The following is a 24,398-nucleotide window of genomic DNA, read 5'->3' as shown; positions in this document are numbered from 1 at the left end:
ATTAGTAAGAAAATACTCCACCATAAAGGGGAATTTTTTTTTTAATTCCGAAAAGGAGTATGCCTTATGGGTATGTGAATCGATTAGCAATCTAACAGAGGTGAGGCACTTATTAGTCCATGCTGTTAACAAGTAAGAAGAATATCCAGGTGTAAAGTCATTATTCCCTACTAGGGGGAGATACAATGAAGTATGAGCATTAAGTGATTCTGTTTTTTGCAAAAAACGCCATAGTTGCCACTGAGAATAAATTAAGGGGTTCATTTTTATCTCCTCCAGTAAAAGTTTCTTATGTGTATGTAGGATGGCCATGGGATTCGGGTGGGGATATTATGTAGAATCTACCTGCAGATTTGTGTAAAAAGATGTTCCATGTATCCAATTCTTCAAAATTCGTAGCAATGCTGCTTGGTTGTATAAGGCTACATCTGGTAGATTTAACCAACCATTTTTGGTAGTTTGTTTTAGGATAGTACGACTTGCTACTATATGTTTGCTACCCCAAATAAACTTGCTACTATATGTTTGCTACCCCAAATAAACGAACAAAACAAAAAATTGACTCGTTTTAGGGCCTGGGTTGGCATAAAAATTGGAAGAGTTTGAAACAAGAATAACAACCTAGGAAAGGTGATCATCTTGATTAGTACCACACGTCCCATGAAAGAGAGTGTGAGGGAAGCCCATGTCTTAAAATCCTTTTTCATTGATCGAAAAGTTTGGGTAAAATTCAAATCATAAAGTTTTGCAGGGTTCTTGGGAATCAGTAGTAGGTATCTAAAATGGGACTTAGCCAATTGAAATGGGAATAAAAAGCTCCTGCTTGGTTTATGTTTGGGAAACGAAAAAAGGGCCACTAGCTTATCAAAATTTATAGTATATCCTGATATTTTTTGAAACTACTGGAAGGTGTTCATTATAGAACGAATAATGAATCTTTCGGATTTGCAAGAAACAGCAGGATATCGTCCACATAGGCCGTTATTTTCATTTCCAAAGATCCAAACTTTATCCCAAAAAATCTGGACTCTACCTCCAATAAGGGTCAAAGGCAAGGTTAAACAATAATAGGGACAGGGGACACCCCTGCCTCGTTCCGTTATTCAGAGCAATAGGCTGTGAGAGCTGATGAGCAAGCAACAAATGTAAGTAAGGCCAAAGTATGCTTTTTCTGCGTTAAGACTCAGAAGATGATTTTTATTATATTGGAGCATAGTTGCAGCAATAGCCATTTTAATCCCTAATGAAATATGTGGTTTTTAAGGAATCCCAATTGATGGGTAGTCAATTGAGCGGGTAACATAGGCTGTAAACGACCTGCCATAATCTTGGCCATCAACTTGTAATTGGTATTGAGTAAGGCAATCGGACGATAAGAGGAGGGACATTCCTTCTCTTTATAAGGCTTAGGGATTATTGAGGTGTGGGCTTGAGTAAAATTTGGAAAAAATATTTGGTTATCCAAAATGCCATTATAAATCTCCAGCAGTAGGGGGGAGAGATATGACTACAGTGGTTTTAGGAGTCTGTCTGGGCCTGGGGTTTTACTTAAAGGAACAGTTTTAATATCGCTCTCAATCTCTTCAATACGTATAGGTGCGTTTAACTGTTCTTGCTGGGCAGCTGACAAGTTTGGTAAGTTTATGTGCTGCAAGAACTCTGGTATTCAGAAGCTTTTTTTAATATAATGCAATGAAAATAAAATTGAACAACATCAATATAGCCAAAACAATGATAAGATGGTTTTATGTCCATACATTTCCAGTTACCTTTTAGTTTTAGGCCATAATTAACAATAAATTGGCTATTACCCACTGTGTTAGGTTTACTTTAGCTGGTAAAATCAGTAGTGAAAAAGTAAGTCTTTAACAGGTATTTACTTTAAAGTGAAGCTGTGCTTTTCCTACATACGTTACCATCAACTCTGACAGCAGTTTATACTTCACTTTGCTCTTTTGCTGCCTCATTTGGCTGCCAGGGGCTTGGAATTATGACTTTGTGATTATTAGGAGCTATGGACTCTTCCCATCTCCATGAAACAATGCTGACTGTCCCAGCCTTTTACCTATCACCAGCATGTCACTTAGAAGAAAGGGAGTTAGTGAAAAGCATTACCTTGCCGAAAGCATAAGTAAATATAACATGTTGGAGGCACTGCCATTAAAGTTGGCCAATTTCTTTGCCCTAAAAAGTTCACTTTAAGACAAACTGATGTATTGCCTGTATTTACTTCAATTTCCAGCACAGGGAAATGCAGAAAGATAAGGGAATGTATTGTTTTCATTTTATAGTGTGTTGGAAAGTGCATCATGCATTGATTTGTTTTTTGCCATTCAAAGAAGTCTTTCAAAAATGCAATGCATCTTTTAATGTCAATATGTGTAAGTTATATAAAATGGGGTGGGGAAAATTTTAGGGTCAGTAAAAGAATAGCAAAAGTATGTGTCTGTATACACTTCCTAAGAGGATATAAAGTGAAGTTAATTGTGGCATAGTCACATATCCCTTACATTGTGTTTATCTGTAGGTCGTATCTGGTCAAATTCTAGTGCCCACACTTTATTGTAAATGAGGGGTCAGTACCAGAAGCTCTCTGCTAGGTGTGAATGTTCTATGCACCTGGCCCTTTCTTCTTGTCTCTCCAGAAGTTTGGCTTTCTATTTAGTTCTTGTCAGTAGTCTAATGATAGGTTGCAATCTAGTTGCTGACTAGTGTTCTAGTTTAACTGCAAAGGACTGCTTCCCAAAGCAATCAGTACAGCCCTGCCTCAAAAACACTGAAAACACATATAAATGAATTATGATGAATTGAAAGTTGAAAACAAATCTAAAAATGTACAACTAGTAGGTATATTGATTTTCCTTAGCTTGACCCTGGTGATTGTGTGTATGACTGATATAGGAACTAATAGATTGTAATCTCCAATATGAACAGGCACTCTCCATGATGCATGGATTGTTCATTGTAAACGGGTGAGGAAATTAACTTTATACAAAAGAATCTAATACATCAGAGAACAAACAATCGCTAAATAGGAGGTAAAAAATCTCAATGCTGATTCATCAGCAAATACAGAGGGAGATTTCTTCATTGAGGTATGTGCAATGTGCTTATGAGTATGAATCATATATATTGCTTAGGTAATATGAGTGGTATTAAACCATAATAATAATATTTTTCCCCAAAAAGAAAAAAATCTTGGAAATCAGTATTAGTGATGTGGTGGTGATAAATATGTATGCTAGCATGGGTACATTTAAAACGTGAGCCAGGCAAAATGTTTTCTAGGAAAAATTTAAAGTAAAAAAAAAATCTGTATTTATTATATAAACTATAAATCTATTGCATAGTGCAATTGTAACTTACATATACATTGAAAGTATGTGATAAGATATACTGTATATTGTTATTTGATTAAATTTTTTTAAAAATATTTTTAAACCTTGGGGCAGTATATGCATTAGGATAAGTGTCAGTTACCTGTAGGCCCATTTCATACTTGCTTTTGAACACAATATTAAACTACAGCCCCTATTCCACCAAATAAGGGCATTTGGGACTATTTTGTGACGCAGTTGCACGGGTTCTGAAAATGACATGATGATTCTAACTGTGTGGTCATTTTTCATCGTGTAGAGAAAGAACCACACCACAAAACTTGAGGGTAATATATGCAACTGCATTACCCTGAAATGATACATACCAATAATGTGAACACAAATCCTTGTGGTCCCTTAGATTAGTGTACAGACAAGGATGATAAAAGTTAAGAAAATTAGGCTACAGTCTATATGGCTATAGTCTGCCATCTTTTTTTAAATTTTGGAACCCCAAAGCTTCCTAGTTTGTGGTTTTGCTTAATAAATGTTTTATATAGGCTTTTTTTTAAACCAGGGTTCCTTAAGAGGTTGCTAGGGGTACCTTGAACAATGAGCAGTTTGTGCCTCTCAGGTCAGTTAAACTGACACCAATGATTTTTTTTGGCTAACTGTAAGGGTGACATTCTTCTTACTGACAACCAAGCTAATGTACTGTGATCTATGCATATAGTAAATATAGCAGGGGTTTCCTGAGATATGACATTTAATACAAGGGTTCTACGTAATATAAATGTCAAAAAAGGCTAAACTAATCTGTCCACACAACCAGCCTTCCATGGTTTAAATCGTTTACTTTTTTGATTATCCAAATTACTGAAATTGAGACATTAGTGGAAAGCAAAACTTTTTATAAAGGTTACATTATATTCAGTGTAAAGTACAACCTGTGTGATTTCATGTGTTTTTTAATGTCTGTAGAATGTGTATTGTTTTTAGTACCATGGCGGGACTGAAATCGTCTCTGACAATTATGAATGTACTCTAATTTATTTGTGTGTCAAAAAATGCCCAAAGCAAAGAGTAGCGGTGGCAGGGAGCTTCTAATAAAGTTGTATACCTTTTCAGCATCTCACAAGTACAAAAGCAGCAAAAATATTAGTAAGAATGCTAATTTCAAACTTCAGTTAACTTTAGACATCTTATTTTGTATGCTGGATGCTTACATGTTATCAAGGAAAAGTTTAATGAATCAGAACCACAGAAACATGATGACAATTTTAAGATGAATAAGATAAGGAAGTAAAACCTGATGACAACTATTTCTGTTCCTACCTATAAAAAATACCGAACTCCTACTCCTACTCCTACTCCCTCTCCCAAATTTTTACTAATTAGAATTTAACAAATACTGAAAACGTTATGAGAAAAATAACTGTGATTATTGAATGGTTTGTAGGATTGGTCCTGGATGAAAAGTAAGTAGGATATTACTACACAGAATATACAATTTGGCAAAATACACTACAGGGCAAATTAAGGCACCTTTTTGCAAATGTCTTTGCTTTGTTAAAAACATTGTTTTCATTACTACATTTCTGCAAATTTATTCTGCTAATCTCTGGTAGCTACAAATCAATATCACCACAAATCTAGATGAATTTTCTACTCATTTTTTATATTTGGTTGCTTAAAGTGGGGACAACAAGCTGATAAAAAAATTTGTCAAGTGTAAGTCCAAGAAATTGGCTGGACCCTTGTATCTTTGCATAAATTCCAAAATGACTTGTATGAGGTGTACTGAACATCGGTAGAAGAAGAACAAAGACTTTTTGAGGATTGGATCTCACACTTGAATTACAAAAAACTTCTATGCTTTAGTGTGTGCACCTGCTGTAGCTGCATAATAAGCTAATAATTCAGTAAGATATTATGTGAGACTGGCAAAAGCATGTAGTGCACGCTTAGACATTTTATTCATGTATCACAATCTCATTTACTTCATTTTATAAATGCACTGCATGCATGCAAGATGTCTCTAAGGGACACTATTGAATATTGACTGACTGCCTAAAAATGATAAAACCATTGCTTGAAGTGCTTTACTCTAACAGAATGAAAACCTTAGGATCAGAGGTAATTGGTTTGAGACCAGGATGCCGCAAACAAAATCATTTTGAATGCTGTGGGAAATATTTGGTTACTAAAGCCATCCATCATGACTGACAGGCTTAAATTGGCAACTCCGTAAACGTTTCTTCAGGTACAAGTCACATAGCCGTTAGCTGTTCCTGCGGCATTGAATCTGAGCTGTAATTTGACACTAGCATGGAATTCCTAGAAGAATTTCCACGGAACAGTGCAAAATATTAAACTCATATGTGCCATAATTCTAAATACAATGTTTTTATTTAAATCAAACACAATTCCATTTCTATTATATATAATACTGAATCATTCATTTCATTATTTTGAAACCCTATTTTAATAAACAAACACTGCAAGTAAAACTTGGGAGATGTTATTCAGTGTGCATTTTAAAATTTTACTACTTGTACCTGCTGGCACATTGCACAAATAATGTGTGAGGCCAGAGCAAAGGTAAAAAAAATATTAAAGGCCCACAAGTGTCATATTTGCTCATGGTGTTGAATTTGGCTATTTCCTTAACACCTTTTCCTGTTGGCCATGTCTATATCCTATTAAGAAAAAGGAGAAGCCATCACACTGCCTCCGCCATGTTTTACAGATGATGTGCTATGCTTTGGATCATGAGCTGTGCCACACCTTCTCTATACTTTATTCTTAAGTATATTCTTAATATTTCTGGTAAAGGTTGATCTTGGTTTCATCTGTCCAAAGAATGTTTTTTCAGAACTGTGCTGGCTTTTTTAGATGTTTTTGAGCAAAGTCCAATCTAGCCTTTCCATTCTTGATGCTTATGAGTGGCTTGCACCTTGCAGTGCACCCTCTGTATTTACTTTCATGCAGTCTTCTCTTTATGGTAGACTTGGATATCGATAACCTTGCAGTGCACCCTCTGTATTTACTTTCATGCAGTCTTCTCTTTATGGTAGACTTGGATATCGATACGCCTTCCTCCTGGAGAGTGTTGTTCACTTGGCTGTTGTGAAGGGGTTTCTCCGAGCATGGAAATGATTCTGCGATCATCTACGGCTGTTGTCTTCCGTGGACATCCAGGAGTTCACTAGTGCTTTGTTTCTTTCTCATGATGAAACAATCTGTACATTTTGCCACTCCTAATATTGTAGCAATCTCTCGGATGGGTTTTTTCTGTTTTTGCAGCTTAAGGATGGCTTGTTTCACCTGCATGGAGAGCTCCTTTGACCGCATATTGTCTGTTCACAGCAAAATCTTCCACATACAAGCCCCCCCCCCCCATTTTTAATTAATAAATTGTGGTAATGTACAGAACCAAAATTAGAAAAAAGTTCTCTGTCCAAATATTTATGGACCTAACTGTATATAGATTTGTGCTTATAACTTTACATACCTTGGCAAAATTGGCCCTACTTTCGGCATCAACAAGGCATTTTCACACAAAGACTGACACTTGGATATTTCCATTTTTCTGAACCATTTTCTGTACACTGTCCATCTGGAACCAAAAACCATGTCACATTTACAGTCATTTAAATCACCTTTCTTCTCCATTCTGAGAGCCAAGAACCTTTCAGAACCTTTCACTCAGTTTTCAATGTCTACCTGTGGATGCTTAAAAGTATTAAGTGTTGCCATGTTTTTTGCTGTTTAGATATTTGCCTTAACAAGCAGTTGAAAAGGTGTACCTAATAAAGGGGCCAGTGAGTCTACATTCTACTTCAGTTCTGTATTACCTAATAAACCCTCGATAAATGTATTTATTAAATACTAGCAGTAATATATAGTAGCAGTAAGTACATTGATTTGACCTGGTATTCACCTTTTGCAGTCTCTCTACAGCAGAGTTTAGATTGGGAAAGGAGTGACAGAGAGAAAAGGTCATTCTTCTTTTTTTTTTTTTTTTACTATGCAGTTACTGGGTGGGGATGGGAATGAAACCATTGGGTTACCTTAATATTAGCAGAAAATTATCAAGACCTAACCTTCTCTTAGGTATAACTCTGCTGTGATTCAAAGAACAAACTACACTGTGTGAATTCCAGGATGTGAAGAATAAAATAATGTTTTCTTTGGCAATTACAACATATTTATGTTTCATATGTGTAGCTATTTGTTGGAGATCAGGTCTAAGGCCTACCTCACACATATTATATATGTTATAAGTGTTAGTCTATGGAGCTAAAAGGTTTTATAAAGCTTTACAAACTTTCTTTGAAGGGTAAGTTGGCTCTTGACGGAAAGGATTCTTACTATGCCTAGCCTTCCTGATCCTAACTTGTCCCCCTTTCTGACCAAAATCTCTATATTGATTCTCAGAGCAGCACACTGACCCCGTAACAGACTTTTATAGGTCCATCTCCCAAAGCTAGAGATGTTCGGGAGACATCCCAATAGATCAGCCTTTCCCAATCCCCAAACATGAGGGAAAATAACTTTCAGGTCCAAGTTTACATACACACATCCGATGATTAGCCTCTGATTATCGTTTCAGGGCTAGTATCAGACAAGAATCTGACGTGTGTACAGTGCTTGTCCATTCATGGATCTGTCATGACGGATCAACGAATGACCGTAATGTAAGTGAAGGGGAGAGAAGGCAGTAGGGTGCTGCTCGCTCGCTGTCCCCCCTCCCCTCGCCATAGAGCAGAACGGCACTGTATGTACATGAAAGATCCTTTCCAATGACAAATGTGTACGTAGCCCTAGGGAACCACTGACAATAACATCAATGTCCATAGCTCACAGTATGTTAGTATTGTGGTCATTCAGAAAAATGCCTTTTACAATGCTGGAACTGTGGGTTCGTCTACCTTTTTCTGAAATTATACCTACAGGTAAAAAGTGTAAAATGTCTGCAGTTTTTTCTGTTACTTTTTTGTGAAAATCATTGTTATAAAACACAAATATGTTTGATAGTGCATGAAATATATAATGCAGGCAACATCTGCCACCTTGTGGTTCTGAGAAGATTTGCATGCTCTAATTTCTATTGCTGCACTAGCCTTTTTTACAGGGTTATTATTATTATTATTATACAGTATTTATATAGCACCAACATATTACGCAGTGCTGTACAAAGTCCATAGTCATGTCACTAGCTGTCCCTCAAAGGAGCTCACAATCTAATGTCTCTACCATAGCTATATGTCATTACCAAAGTCTAAGGTCAATTTTAGGGGAAGTCAATTAACCTAACTTCATGTTTTTGAAATGTGGGAGGAAACTGGAATACCGGGAGAAAACCTACGCAAACACCGGGAGAACTTGCAAACTCCATGGGACCTAACGCTGCAAATACCAAAGTGCTACCCACTGAGCCACTGTGATGCCTGGGTTAGCCAATAATTATTACAGAAAGTTTGTAGTTTAGGTGATTGGCTTATAATTTAATAATATTAACTTAGTTAAAAATGCAGGTTTTCAGTGTTGTATACTGTGAAAAAAAATTGGATTTATAACACATCTAGCATGGCGTTTTAAGAAGACCAAGAGGTTTGTTAGGATCTTGGATGTCAAGGAATGGAACTGTGACTGATTTGTATTAGTCAATGAACCCATTTAAAATATTGGTTATATTAACTTATATGCAAATAATCACATTTTTACATATAACACTTTTAGTTTAAAATCACACACAACCAAACATACTCAGGGTATTTGTTTCCTGCCAGACAGTTGTATAGAAACCTAAAGCCTGAAGAAATGCTTTGAAGTTTCCTGGGCACAGTTTTTGTTTTAGTGGTCCATCTTTTTTTATAACTTTTATAACAAAAACAATACAGTCCAACCAATCAAGACTTAGTGGTCCATCTTATTCTGTTATCACAGAAGTGTGATGGGCTTTGATTCAGCAAGCTTGAACAAACATCCCATTTGCCTTTGAGGGCACATAAAAGTGACAGAGAGACTTGAGACTCTGGGGTGGCTTGGGTGAGAGATGCAAACAAGAAGAATGTTCTAAAGTCCTGGTAAACATTTTTTTCTGTTTTTGAGTTTTGTTGAAATTGATCAATATGGCTTTGTTCATTCCAGCCCTAGAAACCCCCTAGACCAGCCATGGGCAACTTCCCGGCCCGCGGGCCGTATACGGCCCAATAGGGATGTTTCTCTGGGCCTGGCTGATGCCACCTGGAGCAAGGTCAGGAGAAGGACCCCGCTGGGGGGGGGGGGTTCACCGACCAAAGCCACGGAACATGTCCCCTGGATCTGAACCTGCTTTGGGAGAGTGGGCGGGCTGTGTCACTACACACAACCCGCCCACTCTCTCTTCGCAGGCTCAGATTGGGAGAGTGGGCAGGGTTATGTCATTATGACGTCACGTTCTGTGACCCTTCTCTCAAATTTTTTTTTCAGATTGCGGCCCCTAAGTCAAAGAGTTTGCCCACCCCTGCCCTTGTTTTGAGTGATAAAACTGCTCAAAACCACTTGAAAAGCCACTAGTCTGAACATAGCATGTTATATAAAGTTAACTAAATCTAAATACACAATACTTCCAATATTTATCTCACTGAAATGTTTAGAGACTCCCAAAGAGAGTTTTAACAAGCACAAACATATTTAAATATAATATAAAAATTCATAGATGAATAACGATCTTAGAAGAAGTGTAAAGTGTCCGCTACATACACAAATGTAGGTAAAATGGATAGCCAACAATAAATCACTATGTTTTTGATCAAAAGGGAAAATTTGTATGAAATCTGATATTCCTTAAAAACGATGATTCTAGGATTTCCATTCATTAACCTAGTTTCTGACTTATTTTGAAGGTCACCTTTTCTTACATAAACACTATCCAACACAAAAGTATGTTTACTTTGAAAAAATAATAAAACAGGATACTACAAAAGCATAAATAACCAAAGCCACATATTATCAATAAATATATACAACGTATGGATTAAGAGAGCATATAAGTTATAACAAATATTCAGTAAGGATTACTATATTTATACTAATGAAACGCTGTACACCCAGCCCTGGGGCACTCTCCCTTCAACTCAGAAAAGTTATATTAGTATTCTTCCTTAGGGAACATAAAAAGCTACAGAATGACAACCTCTCAAACTCCAAAATTTGAAACTGTCTATACATGGAAATGGTAAAGTGTTACACCTGTTTCCTGAGATGTCCTGCTATTTGCCATTGATGATACAGTAACATAAAAGGTAAGTATCAAGGAAAAAAGGAAATTATATAATATATTATAATATATACAAGTAGCACTCACTGCTGCCAGCTGTTAAAGGTCCAGACGCACATGATTGTGCAATCAAGCTTTAGGTGTGAACCTGCCCTATTCCAAAAGAAGTCCAAAAAATGCTGTTAACAAAAATGTATAACTGTATTTCAGAGTAACAACATGTATGCATCACGTTGCATCATGTTGTATTTAAAGAAAAATAGAACTTCCAGATTTAATCCAATAAGAGACCTTAAATCATCATACCACCCCTATTTTTCTTGAAGTGGTACTAAAGTAAAAATAAGTAATAAGTAATACCTGCCGAGAATTTGAGTAATTTTCTCAATGACATACGCTCATATTTACAGAAGGGTTTCATTTTCGTTCTTTGCTTTAAACAGTATAAATAACAGTAAGAATGAAAAAAAGTTAATGAAAATGTTCACTTTAATAAAAGATTTTGTATGAAAAAAAAGTTGTGTGCAAACACAGTTACTGTTTATACAGTTACTGGATTTCTTAAAATAACTTTCTAGAAAACTAAAGGACGTTGGTGCCTGTTCCTGTTTTTTCTTTTTGTAACTGAGCTGTTGTCTTGCTTCATTGATGTTTGGTAAAGCAAAATTAACATTTTTTAAATTGTTTTGGTTCAGTTTCACAAAAGTTTAATTGCCCCGAAGAATGTGCCATCACCACTCAGAGATATTTCAGCATCACTTCGAGGTATTTGAAGGAAGAGTTCATCACCTTCTTCTAGTTTTGCGAGTCCTGGAAAAAGAAATATATCGTAAATTGTTAAAAAGAAGAAAATTGTGATAATAAAAATTACTATTATTTTTGGTTTAGATTTGTTATGAATACTGTCAAAATAGAAAACAATTCTTAATTGCAGTGCATGTCTTTGTTGTTGGGGGTATAGGAATTAAGGAACAAATCTATTCATCAGAAGTACAGGGAGCTATACCAGAGAGAGAGGTTGCAACTCTCCCTTGCTATGTAGACAACTATAGGTGTTACACTTTGAAGCCTAAGTCTATCCAAATGTTTTAATGTCTGACAAGTTATTATTGTTGTCTGCTACTTGGGGAGATTTTTTGTTAAATCAAAAATTGTTGTAAAAAAAAAAAACAAAATACACCCAGCTAAAGAAGACTGTAAATGTACATCTGTGTTGAATACCCACATCTGCCTCCACACACTAGCATGTTAGATGGACAAAAAGTAGGGGGAAAATTTCTACATTGGCAACAATACCACCTGACAAAGGTCCTAACCCTTCACCATCCCAAAAAATCATTTAAACTTTACTATGTTTTTTTTGTAAAATTTGCTTTTAAGTATAAACAAAAATGAGCGGCAGATGAGAAAGTAAAGTACAAAACAAATCGTATAACCAACTGATGAACACAAAAATGATCAGCGGAGCCAGAGGAGTGCTGTATGAACTACTATGAAAGAGTCATATAAAACTCACAATTAATACCTTTTATAAACAAAGTTTCTCTTTCAATTACTCTATGGTAAACAAACTGATTCCAAAACTAAATTAAAACAATTTACCAGAAGGACAAAAAAAAAAAAAAAAAAAAAAAAGGCCTAAGAAAAAAAAAATGAGATGGAAAATAAGGCAGGACAGGGGTTTGAGGGAAGTAGAGGAGGAAAAGGTGAAAGGGACAGTAGGGAGAATGAGGAATGAAGAATACAGGGCCGGGCTCCAACCCAAAAGCATAGTCAGCCCAGGATACCATAAATTAGAAAGCAATCCTTAAAAATGGTCCAGGGGCCCAGGTGTTAGAATATCCCCCCTTACAATCATCTTCCTCAGGGGATAATTTCTTCATATATTGTTTATGGTCTAGTTGTCTGAACAAATCGCTTAAAGAAGGAGGCCCAGGAGACCACCATTGTCCCAGTATGACCACAGTCAAAAAGTTCCTGAAGTATACCCTTCTTATGGGTAATAGTGAACCCATCGAAACAAGCGTATCTGCCAGAGTATCGTGAATCACTTAATCAGTGAGCAGATTGTAAATCTTAAGTACATCTTTCCAGAATGATAGATTTATACTAGATTTATACTAATAGTAATATACTAATAGATTTATACTAATAGTAATATACTAATATTTATACAAATAGATTTATGCTACCAGATACATATCAAAGTGCCTTTTGAGCAATGCCAACAAAAGAAATGTCACTTAATTTTACATAAAGCATAATTTAGTCTCTGCTCAGCATCTTTTATATTGTATGACTTACCGCCGGTAAAACATGAGTTGTTTGGGTTAGACTTTGGCATATTTTGTATACATCTGAATAGGGTAACCAAGTTTGGATCATTCCCCACCGTCTGCATCTTTTTTCTTTGGATTACATGACCTATTGCAAATACGTCATGGGTGTACCAAACCTGAAAAGGGCAAAATATTTTGCAATATTCAATGAATATATAGTGACTGCAAAGTGCAAATGACACGGGTTACTTATTGGATTTGGAGGAAAATAGGTTCATCTCTTTCATACAGAAATGCTTCTTTACAGAAAAAACTGATAAGGATTTCCAAAGGAGTTGGAACCTCCTGGGCGTATTTCTAGATGCCCAGAACATGGTTGGCTGGTAATATTTACCAGTAACAACATAGTATTATGTTGATCCAGTGAGAATCCTATTACTTCAGAAGATCAGGAAGGGTTTTATTGCTGTTTGCAGAAACATAGACTAGGCTTTAAAAAGTTTGTTTTTGCCTTCCTCTGGGTATTTTGTATGTAAATGGTTCTGTGAATGCAGGTTTGCACTTTTTGTTTTCTATTGGTTGAACTGGACTAACGCTATAGCTACATAAACCCTTAGGTATTGAAACTGAGCATTTGATTAAAAATGCCTAGATAGAGGGAATCTTTGGTTTGAAATGGAATAGCAAAGTAACATCAGATTCACAGCCTAATTTTAATAAAAATCCTGTAATAGCAAATCTTGGCTCCATTTTCTGGGCTCATTGGTTATTTTTTTATTACAGCTCAAAGTGCTTGTGCAAGGTTTGTTTGGGTGTGCAGCTCATATCGGAACAGAACATACACAAATCTTTGAAACACATATGATGCTTTTATCTATATTCTCCAGCCTAATAAGCTGACAATTACATTATGTAAAAAGTGAGAACAAATATTAATAGTAATAATAATGCAAATGCTTCTGCTGGATGTTAAGATGTTTAATAATATAGTAATAATATGTAATATGTGCCTTTTCTGCTGTTTTTTTTTTTTTTATGGAAGAATGGAACTAATTGGCAGGGTCTTGAGCTTTTATTTTATCAAGATGATAAATTGTCTATTTGCACAGCTAAGCATTAATAGGGGGCAGTATGAAAAGTCAATATAACTTAAAGCTTATAATATTTAGTCCTATATATGTTATGTTTATCTCACAATTTATACATGGGCTATAAAAAATTTGATTGAAGGGCTCTTTTTTAGATACAGGTTGTTTATCTACTATAACCTGGCTACATATTGGAATGGAGGCACATGGCTCTATATACCTCCATGAACTAATTTGTAGCAGAAAGTTCTAAGTCCTTTGTGAGGGAGAATTTAGTCAAAATATGACTTTTAGTGGAAGCACAGGTGGCATCTTTGTCCTAGTTTACTCATGTCTTTATACATGAGTCATATATTATTATTATTATTATTATTATTACACAGTATTTATATAGCGCCATCATATTACGCAGCGCTATAAAAAGTCCATAGTCGTGTCACTAACGTGTCACTAGCTCACAATCTAATGTCCCTACTATAGTCATATGTCATTAATGTAGTCTAAGGTAAATTTTTAGGGGTAAGCCAATTAACCTAACTGCAAGTTTTTGGGATGTGGGAGAAACTGGAGTACCCAGAGGAAACCCACGCAAACACAGGGAGAACCAGCAAACTCCATGCAGATAATGTCCTGGCTGGGATTCGAACCTAGGACCTAGCGCTCCAAAGGAGTGCTAACTCCTGAGCCACCATGCTGTATATGTAACATAATGCAAAGGTATACTTGGTAAAATGCAGTTTTATACATATCCGAATGTCAAGATAGTAAGATTACCATCAATACAGCTAGTGGTAACTAGTCTACCTGTGATCTGCCTTTAAGAAGAGTTTTGTTCCGGTAAAAAAAGTGACCTTTGTTAAGAAGCTGGCTTTGAAACTAAAAAGCAAATAAAGTGGTTACTGTCCTCTAGGTACTGTTAAGATCAGCTGCAGAATCAACATCCTCTAAGTGTATAGTAAACTCATTAAACCAATTTACAATGCATTTTACATATTAAAAAAATTGAAGTATCCACAACATTTTCTTCATCATTGACTGATATCCAGTTAGATGCAAATAGGCTAATATTGATTTCAATTAAGTTTTACTTTAAAACAAAGGTGTCTGGGCACCTTGGCATCTTACCTGGCTGTATATGAAGAATAAACCATTTTCTTTTATCAGTATTTTATTTTGCTTTTCCTCAAGGGCAGTCCCATGTTTCACACTAAGAAGCCATGGTATATTGGTGTTGTCATCTAAGAGAAAATATAAAAATTGTCATCTCGAGGCACAGAATTTTTTTAAATATTTGATCATGTTTTATGTGAAAGAAACTTGCCATAAGAAGAATAAATAAACTGCCATTGCTCACCAGACTTTCTTTGACCCAAGTCAGAACTACTTCCTTCATATGTTTGGGTCATTGGCACTAGTACAGAACTCAACAGACCAGCCAGGAAAATAGATTGAATTCTTAGAAAATCAGTAATGGCCATATTGGATTTATCCTGTATCCATATTCATTACTCTTCTGCAATAAAGAGTTGCCTGCTCACAATTTTTTATTTTTTGGGTTTAGTTTTATTATGTCATTTTTACAATGCAGGCTCATAGTTGCCTAGAGCCACCAACAATTTAGAGGGAAGAGGAGAGACCCGGAGCTAACAGAGAGTTAAGGTTACAGTAAGCATATTTCTTTTTACTTGCCCCCTAAAAAAAAAATGAACATTTACCTCCCACAGTGGAGCCCCAATGAATGGAACTTTTTTTCAGCTGGAATCCAGCTTCACATGTCACATCCAACAGATGACTTATTAAGTAATTTACAGTGGTAACCTAATACTTGAACCAGACACAGAAACAGATTATGCCCAGCCAAAAATGTTTGTCCATATTTATTTTGAAAAGGTATCTAATCGCCTTAAACTTAACCTCTATCCCCTTATCCTAGGCATAATTACACCCTAACCATCCCTATATTTGTGGACCCCATATACTAAACTTTCAGGCCCAAATATTAAATAATATTTAAACAATTCTCACAAGCATGTCTTTTCATTGGAAGATTTCCCCACAATTGCTGTTCTGGTGGCAACTCAGAATTTTGGATTTCATCTCACTTTTATTCTCAGTGGCGTTGGTATTTATGACAATTGTAAAGAATGGATCTCATTACCAGAGACACAAGTAGCCATTACCTGGCATTGGTTCTAAACCCTATCCACAATATCTGAATTAAACAAAAATGTTTTGCCTTTGGTTTACATGGTTGGCATATAAATGAATGCTATATTAGTGATTAACTTCAGTAGGACCTGTACCAGATACAATACATAAATAATTATGATGTAAAGATATTTAACTGTTATGTGTGTTTATTTAAATTTATTAGTATTTTGAATGTAAAAGTAAATTAGCATGGTGCTTATGTCAGATCGTTTGACTTCTGTCAAGTCTCAATAAAAATGTTGTCATTTAAAATGTGAAAAAATGTGAGTCTTGTCAACAAAATGCCATTTATAATTCTAAGGTTAGAACTTTCAAGTGAATATGTGACCAGCTCAAAATTCTCCATCAGTTTGAGGTTGCTTTTACAGAGAGTTCCATGGGATATATACAACAGCTGTTCCATGGGATGTATAGAAATGATCACTCCATCTTACCTGACCAAACAATATCAGGGCCTTTCCAAGTTCTTGCTTTCATAAAAGAGAACATCCCGAGATGACTTACTGCCATAAATTATAACTAGCCTTACTGCCATTCAGTCAAGAACAATTAACTAATATGTGGTAGTGCTATGGCCCAGTATACCCTATGTTATTAATCACACAGGGATTACAATGACCCTTTTACCTTTGCCATCCTTCTGGTCCTAAATCCTAAATCAAGAGCTATTACCTGTCCTGCATTTGTGTGGGATCTGATTTATACATGTCATCTGTCATGCACACTTCCCTGCTGGAGTTTCTTCATCACACATACAGCTTTAAGCTGACATTACATGCAGGGCCTGCTAAATTCTGAATTTATTATTCAGCGTGGACAAATTAACCACTAAACACAAGACAGCTACAATGACCCCATGAAAACATTAGTCAAGATGCAGCATAAGAAGTAATTCAATCAAGCACTCAAATAAAGTAATTTAATTGAATGTATCCTACAGATATTTAATTGGATTTATGAGTGCACATATTTTATTTAATGGACACAAATGAAACTTAAAGTAATAACCTTGCAACATGGTTTTACCAAGCCATTTGGTATTGGGCTTTATTTAACTAAAGTTGTCAATGATGTATTGCAACAGGCAATGTTATTGTTTTCTGTGTTTTGAGCATAAATTGCATCATGACTTGCAAATAAAGGAAATGATTGCAGCATATTCTAACTGGGAAGAATACTAAAATAAACCTCCAGGCAAGAATAAAAAAAACAAAACAAAAAAAAAAAAAAAACAGTGAGAGGTGTAGATGGATACAGCTTTTTAAATTTGTAAATGATGCAATAGGCAACATTTTATTATTATAGGTTACTTCCCATATATTAAACCCCAGTTGAAAATTCAATCTAAGTTATCTAAATCATTCCAGGTGTATCAAACATATTAGCCACAGCTTGACTAGGAAGCTTGTCCCTTGCCAGCATGTTGCAGAGTGGGACCTTTTCTATGCCCAGTAATGGAAGTGACACCAGTAGACAGACTGTGCGTGAATAGTATTTCTTGTTGCTAGAATCTAGCTTTAATTTGGTAAGAAGTAACACTAAGAGGAAAGTGGATGCTAGCCTATGCTGAATGAAGGCATCAATCTGCCCTTCTCAGAAACCAGAAGAGAACATTCGGAAAATAAATTGTGAAGAGAGACTCTACCTTTAAAAAAAGTGTTTGCCAAGAATAAAAAAGTGTCTGGGGGACCCAGGCTGTGGATTAACATACAACATATTTTTTAGTGCTGTCAACATTTTAAGTGCTATTGTTTGTGTTTTTTATTTTTTTTTATTAAAATTAGATTACACAATAGGCTGCCTTCATCTTTTTACTGGGATACCATTTGGAAATACAGCTATATTAATAAGAAAATAAGTGTAAAGAAGGTGCATTCATTCCTTTAAAACAGAAGAGACATATAGGTTGGAAAATGAAACTTGCAGAAACTAATTTGCCAATGGAAACAAATGTGGTTGAAAACACTTTAAAAAAAGGAAGAAAGGGGAAGTGGAATATGAATTTATTTGCATCATTCATCATTTTATGTATATGGTATTTTTTGTGACTTAAAGTATTGTTATGTATATTCACTTGGGGTGTGTTTAAACTGTATTATTCGGGTACAAAAGAGAGCTACAGACTGAACTAACTGTTAATAATTAAAATGGGACAAATCCAAATGTAGCTGGGTCAAGGGTAAAATGTTTATTTAAGATTTTGCAAACTATTTTCACAAGGTGTAAGCATAAAAAACCTGAGAATCCAAAATGTGGTTTGTTAGAATTAGGTTAGTTAGGTTATATTATTTCTTGTATATTAAAGAAAGTTATTCATTTGTATCACTGGCCATATATATATAGGCTAGATAGGCTGTATTCTTATCTCTGCTGCAAAAGCCCGTGGAAAGTTGATTGTAAAAAGAAAGAAAATCTCAATTTACTTTATAGCAGGGGTGTCAAACTCTGGTCTGCGGGCCAAATCTGGCCCGCAACATCCCTTTTTTATGCCCCCAAAGGAATCCTAAATATGAATTGCAGCTGGCCCATCGCTGCATTGAAATAGTGCCGTTACTACAGTTCCCGTCATCACTCGTGTCTGTAGACCAGCGGTCTCTGTCTTTACGTGGCACTGCATTGGACTGTTTTATAGACGCAAGCAATGCCGGGAATTGAAGTAGGGGCATCACGTCTATAGACCAGCGGCCTCTCTGCCTATCCGTGGCCCCGCATTGGACTGTTTTAAAGAGGCAGGGAATTGTAGTAGCGGTGCTATTTCAGTTTCAAGTTTGGCCCAAGACTTTGTCTAAGTTTTTAATTCTGGCCCACTGTGTATATGAATTTGACACCCTGATCTATAGTAAGAGTTCATAAAACAGATCTATATTACCAAGTGTAAAAACCAGTTTCATTACCAACGTGTAGGTAGAATGTGAATTATTTTGTTTTCTTACAGTCAACCCAAATTCTTCACTTTTATTTCTGCCTTTCTTTTGAAGTTTCAAAAATCTGAATGAATGATTTGATAGTGCAGAGTTACACATAGATAAAACATGTGAAATCAAAAGTTATTTGTTAAAATCTGTAAAGTAGCTGATAAACCAATTAGTTTTCGTTCTTCACTTGCTAATATTATGGAAAAACAATCAGGGAATGATATTCAACAGTACACTAAATATTATAATATGGTCTAGTAATACCAAGTTAATATACAGTTACTCTCAGAAAGAACCAAAAATATTGCAATTTATAGATGATTTCTATTCTGGTAAAAAAGTCTAATGCTGTTTCCTGGTTCCTCCTTTAAATCTAACCTCAGCAGGCATTAAAATGGATTCAATACATCTGTGTAGATCAAGATCCAACGGCCTGCTGAGAAACCTAACATCTGAAAGTCACTGTCTTGTAAACCGCTAGAAAACATTTGCTGTTTCTCAACTTGTGAATGTGCAATGTGTGAGGTCAGGCAGCAACTGTCTACCACTCTGATGAAACTGAAATGTCAGACAGAGTTGTTATTATTATGAAAGGGAGCAAACCTTTCCTCTTTCTTTAGAAAGCATCCGGTTAATGCTGTTTTAGTCTGTGTATTCTTTAGGAGATTTCTATTATTTATTTACCTGGAGACACAGGGGCAGATTTATTAAAGCAATCCAATGCTGCAGAGGATACACTTTCATGGGTGAACCTGGGTGATCCAGCAAACCTTGAATGGATTTCCTAAAACTCATTTTCTAATTTTTAACTAATGTTTTCAATCCTGGACCGGATCCATTACAGGTTTGATGTCTCCAGCCTTGGAGAGCTTTAATAAATCAGGCCTATAACAAGAAGTAAGGGTTCAGCACATTCCCACTAAATATGTAATTTAGTTATACTTTACAGAGAAACTAAACCCTTTATGTCTTTATACCAGCATATCAGTTAAATCAATGCCAAAACACTAACTGAATTTCTTTATGAAATTACAAAAAATATGAATAGCACGTACCTTCACTTTCAACTTTTTTAGTTTTGTCAGGTATAAGTTGCAAGCAAGATGGAAACACTGAAATGAAAACAATATTGAATTGGCTGTTGCCTAATATTACCAATAAATGCTATGATTTCTTTAAATGGCAACAATAATTCAAATCCACAAAAAATGAAACTATCTTAAAAAAGGAATTATTTGCCACAACCTTATTTTCATACTATCTTTAAAGTTATTACTTATTAATAAAATAGCTCACATTTTCCTACTGGCTTAGGGCATGTATGGATATATATAATAGAATGCATGACATAGCCAACTACAGAGCATAGACTTTTATGTGAGTCTCCAATCCTTTGTAACTTAACAATAGATTCTGCACTTTGTTTCTTTTTAAATCCACAGTCCACATGGACTTTCTCCTTTGCCAAAATATATCTTAGATTCCTCTGATAAATTCAAGATAGAATAACATCAGTGTTGCTTTAAGGTACATATTTTGCTATGTAGGCATTTCTTATGGTCTGAAAATAGCTATACCACAGGAGGAATAGAGGATCAAATATTTAGTATCTTATTACATTTTACACCTGTGCTTTGTCTATTATCATAGGACTATCTTCATTCATTTTTGAAAGTCCAACCAAGATTTAAACTTTATCTGCAAACTGAATGTTGTTTTTTAGTAACATCCTTAATGGTAAGACTTTGTCTTCTTTAAAGCCAGATATCAGTTGTGTGGTGGATTTTCCAAGAAGATTATGAGGTATCCCTCTGTTGTATGAAAGTAACCAAACGTTATGTATACCCTACAGAGAGCTACTGGGGTATTGCATTGTTTTTTTGGGTTCAGTGTTTAAAAGAGTTAAATATAATAAAAATAACTCAACAGAGTTGTTAATCAATATTAAATGCCTCAGCAATGCCCAGCAACAGTGTTTCCTGATTACCCTAATTTCAGAGTCAGAACCCTATAGAACTAAAACTCTTAATGATTAGAAGGGATATTTATTTGTTTTCACCCAAGATTTACACAACCTTTACCTACGACCCATAATTTGTCCCAGAATTGTAATGTAATTAAAATAAACAACGTATGAATTTTAGGTTAAAGCATTAAAAAAACAATACGAAAGTATATAAAATAAACCTAACCAACAATAACAAATTTATTTTTAAAAAAAAGATTTACTTTTTCCTTCAGATGTATTTCTGCGTGATCGACTTTTTAGTAGTAACTTAGTGGCATCTTCTTCAAGGGCATCTAATGATTTGTCGCTCTGTTAATAGTAAACACAAAATTATGCTGAGAAATAAAATTCAAACTGTTTTCTTGATAAATGTTTTTTATAAAAAACAGAACAGTAAATAGGAATTCATAGATAGGTTCTATGAAAAGTGTAGATGTTCCCTGGTACATCAACACTCCTGGCCAGGGCACTTTCATTGCAGCACTGCATAACTTATAATGAAGTTTTACTGTGCATTGTGGTGGGCTGTGTTGCAAAAAATACTGCTTGGAGCTTTTTAGTATGTTATGAGTTAAGCAGGCCATTTAAAATGAATGACCTGCCTAATGCAATGCATGTTTACATGCAGTATATCACACACTGTCATTGCCAATCTGTAATCAAGCAGTGTGAATCCTGCCTTACAGTACTCTACTTCTCCATTACTTATAATACACAACTAGGTTTGGTCTGTTTAGCAGGTGTTTCAATACATGTTATGTTGTCCATTAACCTACATTGTGTTAAGGCAGCCTATTTATTTGAATAAGCTGCCTAATCCACCACAGTGGATCTACAATTATACCTGCACTATTCTTTGTATTGCAATCCAACACACCGCATTTTAGTGCTTTACAAAAGGTGCATCAGGAAGAGAAGGCATGTAGGGCTGACATTAACAGGGCACCAACACATGTAACACAAAGTAGTATGTAGTAGGTTTTATAGGGTCCTTGGTTTATTGTTTACTCTCTCTTTAGTGCAAGTGTACATCTGCACACTTGTTGTGTTTAGAATTTGAGGGCTGAAAAGAAGTAGATTATGTTCTGTGCCCTGGTATACGTTCATATTTTCTTTTTTTTTTTTGTAAAAGCACCATCATCATCTAATAGAACTACAAGCTAGTAAGAAACCATATAGTCAGACAATAAGAATGAAACAGTTTTTCAGTTAACCTGTGCTGAGAGAAATAGGTAGGCTGCCATTGCTTCTCCTTTTGAAAATGCAAATGTCTCATCGGTCACACTGAACCGTAGGCTTTACTCACTCAGGTATAATTTTTATAAAAATATGGTATTTTGCAAAACCTATTTAAAACATTTCTTGACTATACATTATTAGCATAGCCTAATATAAATTCTGTAAATGTATTGAGGTAATTGTAAAGCCCCTGATTGTTGTGTAATAAAATGTAATGTATGTTCAGGAGAACACATTTTTAAGGACAGCAGTTTACACTTTTTTGTTTTTTATGACCCATCTTCCCATATGAGTCCCCAAATCCCCCCCCCCAGGCAATTTTGGTAACAATACCATGCTTAGGGGCTCTGCAATTACCCTGCAAGTTAACAGGAAAAACTCTCAAGAATGCAACAAAAAGCAATTTTCTAGAAAACAAGTTTACCAAAACATTTTACTCATCCCTAATCCCTTTATATCTCTACATACTTTAAACAATTACCTTTTTGCTCCTAATAAACCTACCTCCTTCTCTTCTCTCCACAAGGAAAATGTCCCCCTTCTTGCTTCTTTATTGTTATCTATCAAAAACATAGAAGGAAATGGAATGCCAGGTTTCCCATGTATAAGCTCATCTCGCAAGTTTTGAAGTTCGGTCTTTAAGACAATTACATTATAAAGGAGTGCAGCAATAAGACCTGTGAACAGAAGGATTATGAAAAGTAGACATGCTACCAAAAAAACACCTTTTGGGTGGATGTAATACCAGTAAAAATAAATCCTTTTTCTTTTAACAACAGAAGTGAAATAATCTTTTGCCATCATTTCTGACTCCATTTGCAGTTTCTTCAAAAGATGAGAGTTTGATTCCTATTGTGTTTCGTCAGTATTGTATGATGTGCCAGAAATCTTGAAGGAGAACATAGTATTACCGGTGCTACCCAGGTCAGTACAAAGTTTAGAGCTAAAGTCCAAGAACAGTTCACTTAAATGTTCAGTACATTTAATCATGTCGGCTTTTTATATGATCAGTTTCCTGCATTCAGTTTCTATCACAATCACTCTTTGTAATCTGTGTATCATTAGCTAACATTGTGTCATCCACATACTCCTAACTTCTTCTTTTTGGGAAGGAAGTAAAATTTGATATTAGAGCAAGTCTGTGCATGCCATCTGCTGTTTTATCATTTACAAGTTTACTCACTTGTACACTTTCACAAAACCGTAATAAGCATTATAGAATCAAGTATGATGTAATATTGTTGCTGTATATCTGCTGCAGACACATTTATGGATGAGACCCGCTATGCGTGAAGCAGTGTACATCCAAGCTTGTTCTCAGAATGCTGAAAATAAAGCCAAGTTTGGGGACCAGTTTACCTCTGGCATTTAACTCTGCACAGGGTTAGATTGACTGTACCTGTCTAATGGCCAAAGAGGAGCGCCATGGGATGTAGCATAAGAGGATTGGGCAGAAAGTATCAAATGGAGCATCATCTGGAGCCTGAAACTTACTGCTGGAAGGGAATGCAGTGAGATGTATGTGGCCATACTTGCACATTATGGGGAAAGCTCACCTTATACGGTAGAGTTCTGTTCCACTTTACTTTCCAACTAACTGGACAGTAAAGTAGAAGCAGGCAACTGAAGCAAAGGTAATTTTCAGGGCTGCTTCAGGTTTGGTGTGCCACTGCTTACATTAACTTAGTACAGTGCAAAGCCTATCAGTTTATTAGGATGTATAGTGGAAGGCAGGGCAGATAATAATGTGATAAAAAAATGTGTTGTTTGAGATATGAATTTTTTTTTTGTTTAACAATAATTTTATTGAAAGAATAGTGGGGTTAAAGGATACAAAGAACATCATTTGGAGATGATATAAAACTATGAACAACAGGAGATATAAAGACAAGATGCATACTAACAATGAACAGGGGGTAACGTTGGTTTTCTATACATGTGATATTTAATGGTGCCTGACAGATTCAAATGCATAAAGTAAAACTGACTGTGTTGCCAACAGGGGTTATAGACAGCTTGGAGAGGAAATGAGTCGGATAGCCGATATGGCATACTCTGGATGGGTCCATGTCAG

The 24,398-nt window shown here is 35.6% G+C and overlaps 1 protein-coding gene across 1 annotated transcript; it reads right to left on the bottom strand.

Annotated features, from left to right (window-relative positions):
- Nucleotides 1–11,055: 11,055 nt before the first annotated feature.
- On the bottom strand, nucleotides 11,056–23,495 carry TNFSF13B (TNF superfamily member 13b). Its single transcript, XM_072411924.1, has 6 exons — nucleotides 22,829–23,495; nucleotides 21,307–21,394; nucleotides 20,133–20,189; nucleotides 15,077–15,189; nucleotides 12,889–13,039; nucleotides 11,056–11,394 (listed from the first exon to the last, which is right to left on the bottom strand). The coding sequence occupies exons 1-6, from the start codon at nucleotides 23,138–23,140 to the stop codon at nucleotides 11,282–11,284; spliced, it is 834 nt and encodes a 277-aa protein (XP_072268025.1). The 5' UTR covers nucleotides 23,141–23,495; the 3' UTR covers nucleotides 11,056–11,281.
- Nucleotides 23,496–24,398: the final 903 nt, after the last annotated feature.

Source organism: Pyxicephalus adspersus, chromosome 1 (genome assembly GCF_032062135.1).
Source record: "Pyxicephalus adspersus chromosome 1, UCB_Pads_2.0, whole genome shotgun sequence".
In the NCBI taxonomy this organism is placed as follows: domain Eukaryota; kingdom Metazoa; phylum Chordata; class Amphibia; order Anura; family Pyxicephalidae; genus Pyxicephalus; species Pyxicephalus adspersus.
This window is presented reverse-complemented; position numbering and strand designations above follow the sequence as displayed.

Coding starts and splice junctions, on each gene's coding strand:
- TNFSF13B (XM_072411924.1), bottom strand. CDS start 23,140: ATGGAGTCAGAAATGATGGCAAAAGATTATTTCACTTCTGTTGTTAAA. Junction 15,190..20,132: donor TAAAAAAGTTGAAAGTGAAG/GTACGTGCTATT, acceptor ATTTTCTCTTAG/ATGACAACACCAATATACCA. Junction 11,395..12,888: donor CAACTCATGTTTTACCGGCG/GTAAGTCATACA, acceptor TTCTTTTTCCAG/GACTCGCAAAACTAGAAGAA.